Source organism: Mesoplodon densirostris, chromosome 10 (genome assembly GCF_025265405.1).
Source record: "Mesoplodon densirostris isolate mMesDen1 chromosome 10, mMesDen1 primary haplotype, whole genome shotgun sequence".
Taxonomy (NCBI): Eukaryota; Metazoa; Chordata; class Mammalia; order Artiodactyla; family Ziphiidae; genus Mesoplodon; species Mesoplodon densirostris.
In genome coordinates this window covers 71,269,927-71,284,232 of record NC_082670.1, presented here as the reverse complement: position 1 = coordinate 71,284,232, position 14,306 = coordinate 71,269,927, and the positions used below count along the sequence as shown (strand labels likewise).

Genomic DNA, 14,306 nt, shown 5'->3' with positions numbered 1-14,306 from the left:
GAGGGGATGGGGCTAAGGGAGGGGGGCAGTGGGGCCCCACCCCAGAACACCTCAAGTGTCCCCACTGAACCTTTCCAACACTGCCCACTACATAGGGAGGCCTCTCGGGGGACTAACTGTGCCAGAGTGAGGACCCTTGTACCTCACCTATAGGGCCTGAGGCCTGGCGCCACCCCCATTCCTGCCACTGGGTCTCAGGTCAGGCCCCAGCAAGTCTAGAGTGGGGGTGTGGAGACAGAGCCACCCAATCCCGTAGGGACAGGTTTCACAACTTCCTGGATGGGGCTGTGGTGGGTCACAGTGCAGCCTCCAGCCAGGAGGATGGGGTGGCTCCCACTCCTGCTGCTTCTGACGGGGTTCTCAGGGGCCCCTGGTGAGTGCCCTTCCCCTCAGCCCTGATCCCCATCTGCGTTCAGAAAGGGGTCGGCCCCAGGCCCATTCCGCTCTTTGAGCCAGGAACTTACTTTCCTATTGGGCATGGAGCAGCGAGTGACCTTGGCTTCTTTCACAGAGCTGGGCAGCCCCAGGAACACATAAACACATTGCCTATTCAGGCCTGCCTTAAAACGTCTGCTGTAGCATTGGGGCAGTTTTAGGACCACACAGTTGCAGGCACACGTGCAGGCAATTACCCCTTATGAGCCAGATCTAATTCTTTAACTTAGCATATGCCCTTATGCTAGTGAGAGCCTAGACTTCGAGTCAGAATGCTTGGGTTGGGCCTCTGCATGGTTAATAAGATAGCTCTGAGCCTTCTCATTCTCATCTGAGAAATGAGATGGGATAAGCTCCATGGGGCAAGCACCATCACCCACTGCTCTCAGAGTATATGTTTTACAGCTGAGCCTAGTGCCTTGCCCACTAAACAGGTGCACTAGTGATAATTATCATGTCTGGGCCTGCTTCTCCCACTCAGTACAGAGGTCTGACCCTTGAATGGGCTGACAGCGTCCACTCCAGAGGCCTTGTAGTTTGATCCCCTGAATGAATAAAGTGTCCACGTGCTGATATATATGTGCTGACACGCATGCCCACCCTGCAGGGCAGCGCTCGCCCTTGAATGACTTCCAGGTGCTCCGGGGTACGGAGCTGCAACACCTGCTACACACAGTGGGGCCCAGGCCTTGGCAAGAAGATGTGGCAAATGCTGAGGAATGTGCAGGGCTTTGTGGGCCCCTACTGGACTGCAGGTGAGTGGCCAAAGGACCTAGATAACACTGGAGGTAGGGGAAGCTGGGCACTGAGTTACCCTGTGGCTCCTCCTCCCAGGGCCTTCCACTACAATGTGAGCAGCCATGGTTGCCAGTTGCTGCCATGGACCCAGAACTCACCTCATACACGGCTGCAGCGTTCCAGGCGCTGCGATCTCTTCCAAAAGAAAAGTGAGTGGCTGCGGAGAAGGGCGGGCTGGGGAGAGGGCTGCTGGGGTCTCAGGCCTTGTTGATCCTTGGTCTTTTGCTCCCAGTCTATGTTCGGACTTGCATCATGGACAATGGGGTCGAGTACCGGGGCACCGTGGCCATCACCATAGGTGGCCTACCCTGCCAGCGCTGGAGCCACAGGTTCCCCAATGACCACAAGTGAGAGACTGCGGCTCCCCTCTGTCCCTGCCGGCCTGGTGCCTGCCCCCAGTACGCACTGTATTGCTACTCTCACAGGTACACACCCACACTTCGCAATGGCTTGGAGGACAACTTCTGCCGCAACCCGGATAGGGACCCCGGAGGTCCCTGGTGCTACACAACAGACCCTGCCGTGCGCTTCCAGAGCTGCGGCATTAAGTCCTGCCAGGAGGGTAAGCAGCTCCGGGTCAAGCCTGGGGCGGGAGGAGCATGCCCACGCCCGTCCACGAACCCATCGGCCCTTTGTCTCCAGCCGCTTGCCTTTGGTGCAATGGCGAGGATTACCGCGGCTCAGTGGACCGCACGGAGTCAGGACGCGAGTGTCAGCGCTGGGACCTGCAGCACCCGCACCCTCACCCCTTCGAGCCCCGCAAGTACGCATGGGCGGGCCCGGCAGGAGGAGGGCGGGCAAGGGGAGGGCCCAGCACTCCAGGGGCGGGGCGATGTAAGGCAGCACATAGTTGGTTGGGGCCAGACAGGGCCTGAGTCCCAGGCTCTTGTTCACGCCCGACTACCGCCTCTAGGTTCCTGGACAAAAGTCTGGACGACAACTATTGCCGGAATCCGGACGGCTCGGAGCGGCCCTGGTGCTATACCGCGGACCCCCAGATGAAGCGAGAGTTCTGCGACCTCCCCCGCTGCGGTAGAGCGCGAGGGCGGGGCCTGGGAGGGCACCTGGGACACGTGGGGGCGTGGCCTGGCTGGGACTAGAGGAGGGACTGGGCGTGACCCGGTGGTGGCCCAACGACAGTGGGGCTCCGCCCCAGCCCCGGTCTCACCTCCCACTCGGGCTCCGACCGGCCTCGGTCCATCCAAGGGTCCGAGGCACAGCCGCGCCGGGAGGCCACGACGCTCAATTGCTTCCGCGGGAAAGGCGAGGGCTACCGGGGCACGGTCAACACCACCGCCGCGGGCGTGCCCTGCCAGCGTTGGGACGCGCAGCATCCGCATCAGCATCGCTTTGCGCCGGAAAAGTATGCGTGCAAGTGAGTTGGCTGGCCGCCGCTGGGAGCCTAGTACTCCAGCGGGTGGGACCTGAGGGGGGCCTCGGGCGGGGCTTGAAAGAAGGCGGGGCTTGGGGAGGAGCTGGAGGCTGGGCTCCCGTCCAGGCGGGCTGGCCAGCCCATGACCTGGGACCTATCTGGGCTGAGCTGCGTGCTTGCTCAGGGACCTTCGGGAGAACTTCTGTCGGAACCCCGACGGATCGGAGGCGCCCTGGTGCTTCACATCGCGGCCTGGCATGCGCGTGGCCTTCTGCTACCAGATCCGGCGCTGCACCGACGACGTGCGGCCCGAGGGTAAGGCCTGAGCTGGGGCTGGACGCACGGAGCCGGAGGGCTGGGGCGAGAACCGGCTGACGGTCGCCCCCGTCCGCCCGCCCGCCCGCTGCAGACTGCTATCACGGCGCGGGGGAACTGTACCGCGGCTCAGTCAGCAAGACCCGAAAGGGCGTCCGATGTCAGCGCTGGTCCGAGGGGACGCCGCACAAGCCGCAGTAAGTCCGCCAGCGCGCCTGGCGCCTCCCAGACCGAGGCCACAGGCCCCGCCCGCGACAAACCCTAGGGCAGCATGCCTCGGCTCTCCAACTGGAGGCTTGCGAGGGCTTGGGATTACCCTGCTTTGATTTTGCTCCCCCTCCCGCCTAGGTTCACGCCCACCTCCGCCCCACACGCACCACTGGAGGAGAACTTCTGCAGGAACCCAGACGGGGATAGTCACGGGCCCTGGTGCTACACCACAGATCCGGGGACTACGTTCGACTACTGTGCACTGCGGGGCTGCGGTGAGCACCTGCGACACAGCCCCGGGGCCCCGCCCCTAGCCTCCACCACCAAAGGCTGACTCCCTTAACGCGGTTGAACTTGGGTCTTTCAGATGATGACCAACCGCCGTCCATCCTGGAGCCCCCAGGTACGGACTTGGGCCAGGTATGCGTCGTGGTCCCTTTACCCGCCATCTCCATCCAGTCCGGGGTTTCATCCAGCACATTCTATCCCCCAGACCAGGTGCTGTTTGAGAAGTGTGGCAAGAGAGTGACCCACCTGGACCCATGGCGCTCCAAGCTGCGTGTGGTGGGCGGCCAGCCTGGGAACTCACCCTGGACAGTCAGCTTGCGCAACCGGTGAGGCACAACCGCCAGATTCTTCAAGACAGGGGCTGATGCTACATCCTCTGTGCTTGTGCCAGTAGGGAGGCGGGAACCTGCCCCAGCCTCACAGATCCTAGCCAAGACATGGCAGGTCCAGCCTGTGTCTCTGTGTCTCAGGACCGTTTCCTAACCTGCACTCCTCCAGGCAGGGCCAGCACTTCTGTGGAGGCTCCCTAGTGAAGGAGCAGTGGGTTCTGACTGCCCGGCAGTGCTTCTCCTCTTGGTGAGCCTTCCTTGGGTTTGGGGACCCAGCCCCAACCCCCTGCCTTCCTCTCCCCCTTAGCCACCTTCCCTAGGCAAGCCAATGGGTGAGTGTTGCGCAGCAGACTATGAGTCTCGACTGATGTAACAGAGCTTCTCTCTCAGCCATGGGCCTCTCACTGGCTATGAGGTGTGGCTAGGCACCCTGCTCCAGGACCCACAGCCCGGGGAGCCAGGCCTGCAGCGCATCTCAATGGCCAAGATGGTCTGTGGGCCCTCTGGCTCCCAGCTTGTTCTGCTCAAGCTGGAGAGGTGTGTGACAAGTCAAGAGGGTGTGAGGTGGGGCTGGGCCTTGTGGCCTCAGACCCTGAATGCCATCATTCTTGCTGAAGACCTGTGACCCTGAACCAGCATGTGGCCCTGATCTGCCTGCCCCCTGAGTGGTATGTGGTACCTCCAGGCACCAAGTGTGAGATCGCAGGCTGGGGCGAGACCAAAGGTAAGAGTACACTGCAGGGGCATGGACTGCTCCAGGCCAAGAGGCCCAGCCTTGGATCCTACCCACAGACCCTATCCTTCTTCCCATTCTCTTCACTGTAGGTACAGGGGACAACAAGGTCCTGAACATAGCCTCCCTCAATGTCATCTCCAACCGGGAGTGTAACATCAAGCACCGAGGTCGCGTACGCGAGAGTGAGATGTGCACTGAAGGACTGTTGGCCCCTGTTGGAGCCTGTGAGGTCAGTGGCAGGGCCCCTGGCAAGCTGAAAATGTACTGCTTCACCCCCAAGGGGGCTAGTCTCTACCATGGTCCAGGCCCTCACCAGTTCTTGCACCTACCAGGGTGACTACGGGGGCCCACTTGCCTGCTTTACTCACGACTGCTGGGTCCTGGAGGGAATTATAATCCCCAACCGAGTGTGTGCACGGCCCCGCTGGCCATCCATCTTCATGCGTGTCTCTGTGTTTGTGGACTGGATTCACAAGGTCATGAGGCTGGGCTAGTCCCAGCCTCAATCCTGTGGGCCTTGGGGAGGACGAAGCTTTCTGTCAGACATAAAGCCACCTTTCCTCTTTATGCCTGTGCAGGGTGCTTCTTAGCCTTTTCTTCTAGGGAATGAACTGTCAACTCCTCATTAGCGCCTGAGTGGAGGGTCCAACGCAACTTGGGCTGGGCGATCTGACCCTAGCACTACCTTAGCCTGTGGGTGCTGTGAAGAGCAGGGCCTCACTAGTCCCCTAAATAAACTGTTGGGAGGAGAAGGGTGGTGTAGGGCAGTTTCTAACAGAAGGGGCTGCAGCAGAGGGAACTAGCCTGGTGGAGTCCTACTTGGCCAGGACAGGCAGCAGCTGAGCCTCTCGCTGTCCCCTCCCCTCTCACGCTGGAAGTAGATGCCATCCTTATGGCTACAATACCCAGGGCCTACACTCTCTGAACCCCAAGGGTGGGGCTGGGGTTAGGGGTGGCTTGGTACAAAGTACCAGCAGGAACTAGACTCTGTGTCCTCATTTATTATGAGTATATAGCCCACATTCCTCGGCTCACCCATCCATGAAGTCCAGAGCCCAGGAAGCCTCTTGCCGCTCTGCCAGACCCTGGGGCTCTCCAAGAGCCAAGTGTGGCATATGTCACCCAGCTCATGCAGAGTGGTAGGGCTTCAGTTGCCCAAGTGTGTGCACAGCCAGAGCGCAGCATTCATGAAGCTGTCTGATTCCACCTCCACCTCTGACAGTGCATGGGTGCTTTGGGGATAGAGCAGGAGCCTGTAAGGGTTGGGCAGCAATGTTTGAGGATTGAGGATCCTTCCCTGCTCACCTGCCCACCAGCTGCCAGGGCTGTCTTACTGTACTCACCGAACGGGCACGTTTCGGGCCTTGAGGGCACGGTAATACTCCATGCCCTGCTTGAAGGGCACACGCCGGTCCTCCTGGCCCAGCATCAGTAACACTGGTGTCTTCACCTAGGTATGTGGGGAGTGGAGGTGAGCAGGGCCCGGGGCCCTGGACAGATTGGTGGTGCACTGGGCAGGGGGAGGGCTGCGTACCTGAGGGGTGTACTTGATGGGCGACTTGTGCAGCATCTCAGCCCACATGTTGAGGTCTGGCAGGCAGTTGCTGCTGTAGGGGAAGCCAGCCTCCACCACGCACCTACAAGACACTGAGATGATGCAGGCCCAGGAGCTCTGGGGCCTGCGGGAGCTCCATGAGGGTATGGAGTAGGGGAGAGAAGGGCGGGGACCTCTGGGAACACCTACCAGTCAGGGATGTCAGTGGAGCCCATCATGGAGGCAATGTTGATCACAGGGTTCCGCACCACGCAGGCACCGTAGGTCTCCGGGTACTGACCAATCAGGTGGCAGGACAGGAAGCCACCATGGGAACCACCCATAAGGGCCACACGGCCTGCGTCAAAGTGTTCCTCCTGGAGCACCTGCTCTACTGCAAACTACAGGGTGGGCAGATCATGCTGCAGCCAGCTGCCTGCCCAGCTGAATGGAGCCACACCCCCAGCCTGTCCAGAAGCCCCAGCCCTTGCTACCTGGACGTCCTTCACATCCTGGTGGCCCACATTGCCGGGGAGGGAGAGGATGCTGTCCTGGCCAAAGCCCGTGGAGCCACGATAGTTCACTGGAGGCCAGGGAGGGACCAGACAGGGTGGTCAAGTGACCTTCCCAGCGCCCTTTCACCTATATGTGAAGTAGGCCTTGAGGCTAGCTGCACCAGACTCAAGGGGAAGGGGCCAAGAGATTTGAGACTGCCCAGTGACCACACACCCTTTCCATGGCAGTCGCAAGCTAGTTCATGTTATCACCATGCCATGGAGCCAGAGACTGGCCAGGGCAGTTTCTGATAGTGATTACCAGGTCCAGGCTGCAGAGGCCTGGAGACTAGGGTGGTACCCACAATGCTTGTACAGACCAGGCCCACACCATCACCACCACCCCCACAGCTCTACCAGAGCTGCAGCACCCTGCTCCCTCACCTAGTAGTACTGCAAAGCCCATCTTGCAAAGCATGGCTGGGAGCAGCATCCAGGCAGTGACAAAGGATGAATGGGGTCCCCCTGCAGATAGGAAACAGAGAGAAGGTGAAAGAGCCAGCTAGGAGGGACTGTGGAAGGGCAGGGACTCTTAGGCCAGTTGCCTACCGTGGGGCATGACCACCATGGGCACCTGGGTCTTATCTGGAGGGTCGCTGGGCTGCAGAAGGATTGCTTCAAAGTCAAGGCCAGCTGCAGGGAAAAAGCAGCAATCAGCAGAGCCAGTTCTACTGCCGAGGGGCTTCCCCAGCCAAGGCCTCAGCTGTAGCTGCAGGTCTGCAGCTGACCTCTGCAACAAGAGACCTGGCCAAGGTAGCCCACACTGTGACACATGGACCCCAGGACGCTCATGCTCCTTCTGCCCTAGTCAGGGAGTCCCAGTCTCTGCAGGGACAACATTCTGGAGGAGGTGTGGTCACAGAGGCCTTACATAGGCCTGTCTTCTTTGGGCTCTGTTATCCCACCACAGACGATCTGGCCTGGTGATGCCCAGCTCTGATACCCAGAGTAGGTGCTCAGATGCCTGGACACTACTCCCCTTGACCGTCCACAAGAGGTAAAAAAAACCTCTTAGAGGTAATCTCAAAAAATCCCAAAATGTGAGACAGGAGACGGGAAAGGTGACCACAAACACTGTGTGCCGGGGAGCTTGGAGGAGGTGGCCCTCTGCCCCTGCCCCGCTCACCATACTGCACATGCTCTTGCTCTGGGGGTGGCTGTAGTACCCGGATGCTCCAGGAGATTTCAGGAACGGGCTCGGCCTCCTCCAGGGACACCCATGATACCGCCTGCTCCTTCCCCTCAGGAGGCAGGAACCCAACTTTCTGCCAAAGGGAAAGAGTGTGTCACAGGTGGCCTGGCTGCCTCCCTGCCTTTCCACCAGTGTGAGAGTGGGCAGCTCTCATTATACTGGGCCATTTGCCCACCTCCAGAGAGTCCAGCATGGACTCCTGTCATGAGCTGGTATATACACAGGTACTCACATAACCACACATATGTACCCCTCCCTCCCCAGCTTCTAGGCTGTTATGCTAGAGGACTGAGCACTTTTCCCAGGGACCCTGTTCTGAACAGAGCAAACCTTAACCCAGTAGTTTCTCCCCATAGTGCCAGACCCTCGTGGACTATACTGGGCTGGGTCCACACCTTGGCCTCTCACATGCTGACCAGCCACAGTCAGACTCGGGCCAGTTCCCTGACCTGGGGAACTCTGCCTGCACAGAATCCCTGCCTCCTGGCCTGGGGCCCACCAACACTCACCAGGCATGGGGGTAGGCTGGGCGTGGAGAACTGTGCCACCATGAGGTCCCGGTCAATCGTGAGCAGCTTCCAGCTTCCACCTGACCCCCCTGGACAAGGCAGATGCCACCACTATTCCCACCCACTCACTGCAGAGCCAGAGTCCCAGGCTGGAGGCTTTATAGTGAGGTGCCCCTTATTCCCTGGGAAGCAAAGGGATGCCCACAGAGGGACTGTCACAGCTCTGGGTGAGCCTTCTTCTCAGTCCATTCATCCAGCAGGTGCTGGTTGTCCCCTGGGACTGCCAGATGCGGGGACACACAAGACCACAGGGCACATCCACCCACCACCTGATGACTGCAGTCTGCCCACGTGGCAGCTAGGCCCAGGAGACTGGGGGGGAGGTGCTAATTCTAGGCAGTGGGGTCCAAGGAGATTCAGATTCCTAAGCAGGTACTATACAATGAGATGCAGTTTGGCAACAATCCTTTGGTAGCTTTGTGGAGGGGTAAGTACAGCCAGGGCAGGTGGAGGACTCAAAAACACTTTAGGGGCAGAATCATCAGGTCTGGGTAAGAGGAAGATGAGGGAGCCAACCCAGGGCTTCTGCGCCCTCGGTTGGCAGAGGTGCCTCTGCCTGAGGTTTGGGGAGAGGGAAGGATGACTCTGGCAGATCTTGGCAAGAGAGAATTTTGTGAGTTTGAGAAGTAGGGTGGGGGCCGTGCTGAGGCAGCGCCAGGACACAGGGAGCAGGGCAGAGCCAGGAGGCAGCCTACGGGCTGGGTAAGGGTCCTGCACAGGTAGGGTCCTCGCAAGACTGTCAGTAAAGGCTGTGGGACAGTCAGTGGTGCAGAGTGGCCGAGAGTGCTGCCCCACATGCTTGAACTCCAGTCCCTCCCCTGGCCTGGCTGGCCCACTCGCCAGCCCTGCTCACCAGCCGTCAGAGAGGTCACACTGCCCATCTGGGTGTCCACAGCAAACAGGTCCTGAAGCAGAGAGGAGGCCACGTGTGGTACCACATCCAAGAGCTCTACGGGTCCTGCCCCTACCTCCTCTCTACCCTCGTGGGGACCCTTGGGCCAAGGCCAGAGCTGTGAGTGACTATGTTGATAGGTACTCAGTGCAGTAGGGAGTGGCCTGAAGGCCTGGGTTCAAATCCCAGTTCCATCACAACTTGCTAAGTGACCCTGGGCAAGATAAGGAATGCCTTTGAGCCCCTTAGAGCTACCCTGAGGACCAAACGATATCTAACCCCAAAGGAGTCTGGCACACTGTGGTGTCCCCACCCAATCCCTGGGAGAAAGCTGCTGTCCCATCTCCATCAGCTCCCCGTATGGTGTTCAGGGGCCCGCCCCAGTGGCAGCCCCCTTGCCCACCACATGGAAATGTGGTGGGGGCTTTGCATCTCTGCCTCAGGAGAAAGGGCCAAGGGCTCTGTTGTGGGGTACCAGGGCAGCCAGCCCCTTCAAGGAAAAATGAGTCCAGGACAGGGGCAGGCAGGGCCTTAAGGGGCCAGGGAGACCTGTGAGCTGGGCGGTCCACCTGGCAGTGTGTGTGTGCTATGTCCCAGGCCCACAGCTCCTGGTTGGTCGAGGGCTGCCTCTCAACACAGTCAGGGCTCCTCACCTGCCGGCTGCGCTGAGCTGAGTCGAAAACCACTCTCTGGCTGTCAGCCGACCAGCATCCCGGAGGCAGAAGGCTGCAGTAGATCCCAGAGAAGTTCTCTGCAAAGGCAGAGAGCTGGGGGCCACGTCCAAGAGTGGAGAGGTGTGTGTGTGTGTTGTGTCTGTGTGTGTGTGCGTGCACGCGTGTCTCTCTCTCTCTCCAGACTATGAGGCAGGCCAGGTTGCTGGGGAATTCACCTGGGGCCCCAGAACTGTGACAGAACAACAGCCACATACATGGGGGTACCCTAGGCAATGAGGAGCTGCCTGAAGAGAGGGCGGAGGGGCAGAGGCCTCTGAGGGCCCAGGAGAGGCGGAGCTGAAGAGCTTCTGAGAGAAACTGAATGCACTGGCATTCCTCTGAGCTGCTCTTAAGGGCCGCTGGGAGGCAGCGGATGCTGTAACCAAGACACCTGTCTGTCTCTAACCGTACTTAGCAGAGTACCTGGCACTCGGGCCTGAATAAAGCCTACCCTCTAACATCATCACTCATTTACCCCTCACTACAATCCTACAAAGAAGGCAGGAACAACCACCCCCTCCTCACATAAATACATGGCAGCTCAGGGGGTCAGGATACTGTCCAGGAACACACAGCTAGTAAGAGGCAGAGCTAGGATGCAGACCAGGTCCCCACTGCTGCATCCCTGTAACCCAAAGACAGGAAAAGGAGGCCATCCCTTGTCCTTGACTCCTGGAACTGACCAGGCGGCCTAAGAAAACAAGAGACTCACCCCTCACGTCCTTGGGATAGTCTGGGATCCCAAGCAGAGTTGTGAGCAACCGAGACTGTGACTGGAGCTTGTCAGCCAAGAGCCACTGTCCCAGAGACCCTGCTGCCTCAAGGGCTTGGACTAGACAAATGCTGGTGTGGGGGCTGGGAGTGGGAGAATGAGCACCCTTGGGGCAGGACCTGCCAATCTTGTGTACTTTCTGAGACCCCTTGAAGGAGCAGTGGCTTTAAGCAGCCACTGGAAAAACAAGATAAATCTATGGGCTGCAGCACAAATGAAATAATCTCAAGCCTCAGCCAGCTTGGGCCACTCTGATCTCAGCTTTGGTCCAGCTGACTTCCTTCTATCCGAACCATTCCCTATGGTGATGGCCCCACCCCCTGTGGAGGCTGAACCTGGGGCTGGCCCAGCAGCAGGGAGGCTTCAGAAGGAACCCAGGCAGGAAGAGCTGAGGAGGCTGGCCCGGAGCAGGGATAACAGATGGCAGGAAAACAGAACTGCATGCTCCTTGGCACCCACCCAGCCGACACCCCTTACCTCCCAGCTGCCGAGGCACAACGTCCACCACCACAGAGGTGACCCTGGTATACCAGTCATACTGCAACAGAACACAATTGTCAGGCTCACCAGGGGACTGGCAGTGCCCTCAGGGCAGGGAGGGGAGGACCTGAGAGAGGCCTGATGTATCTCCTTTCTGGTGACCTGGAGATGTCTGGAGAGGCCTTTGACTTTCACTAGGGGCCCTTTTGCAAGGACTGAGACTCTGTAACTGCCCATTATATCCCAGCCCCTTGCAGAGCCTGGCCACGTGCAGATGAGAAGCAAAGGGAGGAGCATTCTTGTAGACAGAGGAGGCTCTCAAGGTGGTGAGTTTTGATTGTGCAGAGCCCCCATGACAGCACTCTCAGCCTCCAGGCCTTGCCTGGAGAGAAGGAAAGGCAGAACTCACACCATCACTGTACCCAGGACAGGAGGTCCACTGAGGAGCCCGTGGGGAGATGAAGCTGACCCTCCAGCTCTCATCCGCCATCCCCTCCTCTTGCTGACCTCCCCCCACCCCCACCCCAGCTCACCAGGCACAACTGGCCACACTGCTGATGGGGGACCAGAGATGGGAACCGCAGGTAGACGATGCGACATTGGTCTGGGCTCAGCCGGGGAGAAGAGACAGCCAGAGAGTCATCCGAGAGGAGCTCTGGACCAGACAGAAATGCGAGCATCATGCAGGCTGCCAGGACCAGTGTGTGTCAGTGAAGCACAGGTAGGTGCCAGCACTTACCACACTTCCCCTCGATGAGGTCTACATAGTACAGGGCTGACCTAGAACCACCAGAGAGACACTCAGCTTCAAGGCCGGTCTGAGCTGTAAGGCCCCCTGCCCTGCCCCTTCGATTGTCCTCACCTTCGATTGGTGCAAAAGCGGATGCCCAGCCGGAAGGGCTCATGCCACCAGCCCACGAACACAACACCTGTGTCTCCAGGGGCCCAGAATGCCTGTAAACAAGACCACAGGGCAGGTGTGAACAAGGGACAGTAGCTCAGGCAGGGGCCCCAGACTTTCGGAGTGATGTAGGCCAAGTCAGCACTAACCTGTCCAGGGGACACACTCTCAGGGACCCCCTCAAGCACAGAGATGTTGCCGCTCTCAACATCCAGCACACAGAGTACAGGAGTGCTTTTGGAAACCAAGTTTTCTCCCCAATCTTCGTAAAATAAAAATTGATCCCCCTGAGAACATAAGACACTCAATGCCCAGCCTGTCTTGCAGGAGATGGCCCTGCCCCCTAGAAGCCAGTACCTCCCTGGTTCTGATAGGCACAGTGTGGGCAGACAGCATAGTGGACCCCAGCGCTGCCCTGAGGGGCCTTCATGGACTGGCCATGGCCATGAGCACCTTAATGGCCTGGTCTGGCTTCTTCAGCCTGGCCACCTCGTCATCGCTGCCACTGACGTCCAAGGCTTTGGTCTGAAAGAAGGACTCAGCCTTGGGGCGCTTCTTCTCTGCCACGTATAATAAGTGTGTCTCCGAGTGCGACCAGGACAGGCAGCCAAAGCAGTCTGGGTGCAAGGAAGGCCGATCAGGGGGAGCCCTGGGCTATGGCTGCCCCTCCTGTCCGCCCTGCCTGCTCACCAGCCAGATGCCTCACCATCCTCATAAACCAGCCCATGTTTCTCCAGCGCTGACAGGTTGAAGCTCTTGAGCTTCCGGTTCTTCTCCCAAACCTAAGGACATCTGGGAGTCAGGTTGCCTATCCTCCAACAGAGCCTTATCTGTGGGATTGAGCCCCCAGTTACCCACCACGTGGTCCTATGCAGTCTTACCTCCAAAAACTGCTTCTCCTCCCCAGCGCCCGGGCCTCCAGCCTTGCGCAGCACAGCTTTCATGGTGCCTGAAGGAGATTCTCTGCTCAGCAGCCTGATGAGGATACAGGGGAACAGGTCAGTATTACCTCCCACCCAGTGATGGCCCATCCTTTCCCCTTATTGGCCACAACCTCTTAGACAAGATTCTTGAGGCTCTGGCCCACAACCGCCCCTGCAGCCCTTCTAGCCCTACCACGGCAGCTGCCTTGCCTCCCTTCCCTGGGGCAGGGACTCTAGTCCCAGCCCAAGTTTGGAGCAAGCCTCCAATGCTTATGACCATGTCACTAGAGACTACCTGAGCTCCCAAGGGGCAGGGATCTGGCTCCTGGCTTCCCTTCTGGGCCCTACCCACACCAAGGCACAGGGTGGGCATTCATAAAAGGCTTGCAGATGGCTGCGGCCTTGCCTACAAGCTTCCTCCTTCAAACTTACTCGCCCCGGGTCTCCACACTGTTGCCCGCAGGCCCTGCAAACACCACTGAGTCCGCATCATGGAACACCAGGTACTGGCGGCAGAATCGGATGTTCTCCATGCGTTCCAGGTCCCTCTGGGTCCACTCTGCAAGGAGAGGCATGGGGCTGCTCAACTTGACCAGTCCCAGCACAGGCTACCCCCTCCCCTACCCCACCTCCCTCAGTCTGCCTCCAGATATTCTGGGGGGTAGGATGGGCAACACTTGGCCACAACTCTCAAGTCTAGGCCTCCAGAGCCTAGGCTGACAACGTCTTGGAGAGAAACGATTACTGCTCCTAGCATCCACCCTAGAATCTTGAGAGCAGGTGTGGGATACGATGACGGGGGTGACCCTAGGCCCACACTCTGCACTCATGGGCACCATCCCATAATACCCCAAATAGCCCGCCCCCATACACCTGTGTGCACAGACCTCTTGTGGATGCACTGTTCCACACCCACACTCTCCAAGCCCGGCCTTCTCCACACACCCGTGTGCACTGTCAGGCAGCTAGCCCTCCACGCCCCCCTCCTCTCCACCGACTCCCCTCCTCTCCACCGACTCCCCTCCATACACACACCAGTGTGCACCGTCCGGTAACAACCCCCGTACTGCGTGGTGACCTCCGGGCCCAGGCAGGCGGCGCTCAGCGCGGGCTGGCGGCTAAGGCCCCGGTACAGCGCCGCCGCCTCTTCGGGCTCGCTCAGCAGCACCTGCGCAGGGGACACAGCAGGGTCAGGCCCGGCCCGGGCTGCAAAGACCACGGGAACCGCGGGCCGCTCCCTCACCTGCCGCTCCATGGTGGCTCTGGGCCGCCGGGGCGAGGGCGGGGCGTTCA

The 14,306-nt window shown here is 59.5% G+C and overlaps 3 protein-coding genes across 5 annotated transcripts in view; 1 reads left to right on the top strand and 2 right to left on the bottom strand.

The window, feature by feature from the left end:
• The window catches only part of RNF123 (ring finger protein 123), a 32,229-nt gene extending 30,257 nt beyond the window's left edge, over positions 1–1,972 (bottom strand). For both annotated transcript variants that reach the window (XM_060110653.1, XM_060110654.1), the window contains exon 1: positions 1,332–1,972. The gene's annotated coding sequence lies outside the window, so the exon portion shown is untranslated. The remainder of the gene's footprint in view (positions 1–1,331) is intronic.
• Positions 322–5,020, top strand: MST1 (macrophage stimulating 1). The gene is given in 17 exon segments (XM_060110661.1): positions 322–373; positions 1,043–1,190; positions 1,270–1,382; positions 1,466–1,580; positions 1,659–1,795; positions 1,876–1,992; positions 2,147–2,265; positions 2,440–2,608; positions 3,015–3,117; positions 3,269–3,405; positions 3,498–3,533; positions 3,624–3,744; positions 3,917–3,994; positions 4,138–4,284; positions 4,365–4,471; positions 4,573–4,712; positions 4,816–5,020. Coding segments are annotated over 17 exon segments (2,001 nt in total). The 3' UTR covers positions 4,978–5,020.
• Positions 5,021–5,474: 454 nt separating this feature from the next.
• APEH (acylaminoacyl-peptide hydrolase) lies at positions 5,475–14,306 on the bottom strand. 2 transcript variants are annotated; one of them, XM_060110583.1, is made up of 22 exons: positions 14,257–14,306; positions 14,049–14,181; positions 13,446–13,572; positions 12,972–13,065; positions 12,797–12,872; positions 12,544–12,707; positions 12,240–12,377; positions 12,052–12,143; positions 11,929–11,969; positions 11,723–11,844; positions 11,187–11,247; positions 9,878–9,975; positions 9,186–9,237; positions 8,273–8,361; positions 7,698–7,836; positions 7,121–7,204; positions 6,956–7,036; positions 6,512–6,600; positions 6,228–6,418; positions 6,018–6,120; positions 5,827–5,933; positions 5,475–5,736 (listed from the first exon to the last, which is right to left on the bottom strand). In XM_060110583.1, exons 1-22 carry the CDS (start codon positions 14,266–14,268, stop codon positions 5,631–5,633), a joined length of 2,199 nt encoding a protein of 732 aa, XP_059966566.1. In that variant the 5' UTR covers positions 14,269–14,306; the 3' UTR covers positions 5,475–5,630. The 2 variants fall into 2 exon arrangements, with proteins under 2 accessions (XP_059966566.1, XP_059966567.1); XM_060110584.1 differs by lacking the exon at positions 12,240–12,377.

Coding starts and splice junctions, on each gene's coding strand:
- APEH (XM_060110583.1), bottom strand. Junction 12,378..12,543: donor AGCCAGACCAGGCCATTAAG/GTGCTCATGGCC, acceptor TTATGTTCTCAG/GGGGATCAATTTTTATTTTA. Junction 8,362..9,185: donor TGTGACCTCTCTGACGGCTG/GTGAGCAGGGCT, acceptor TGCCTTGTCCAG/GGGGGTCAGGTGGAAGCTGG.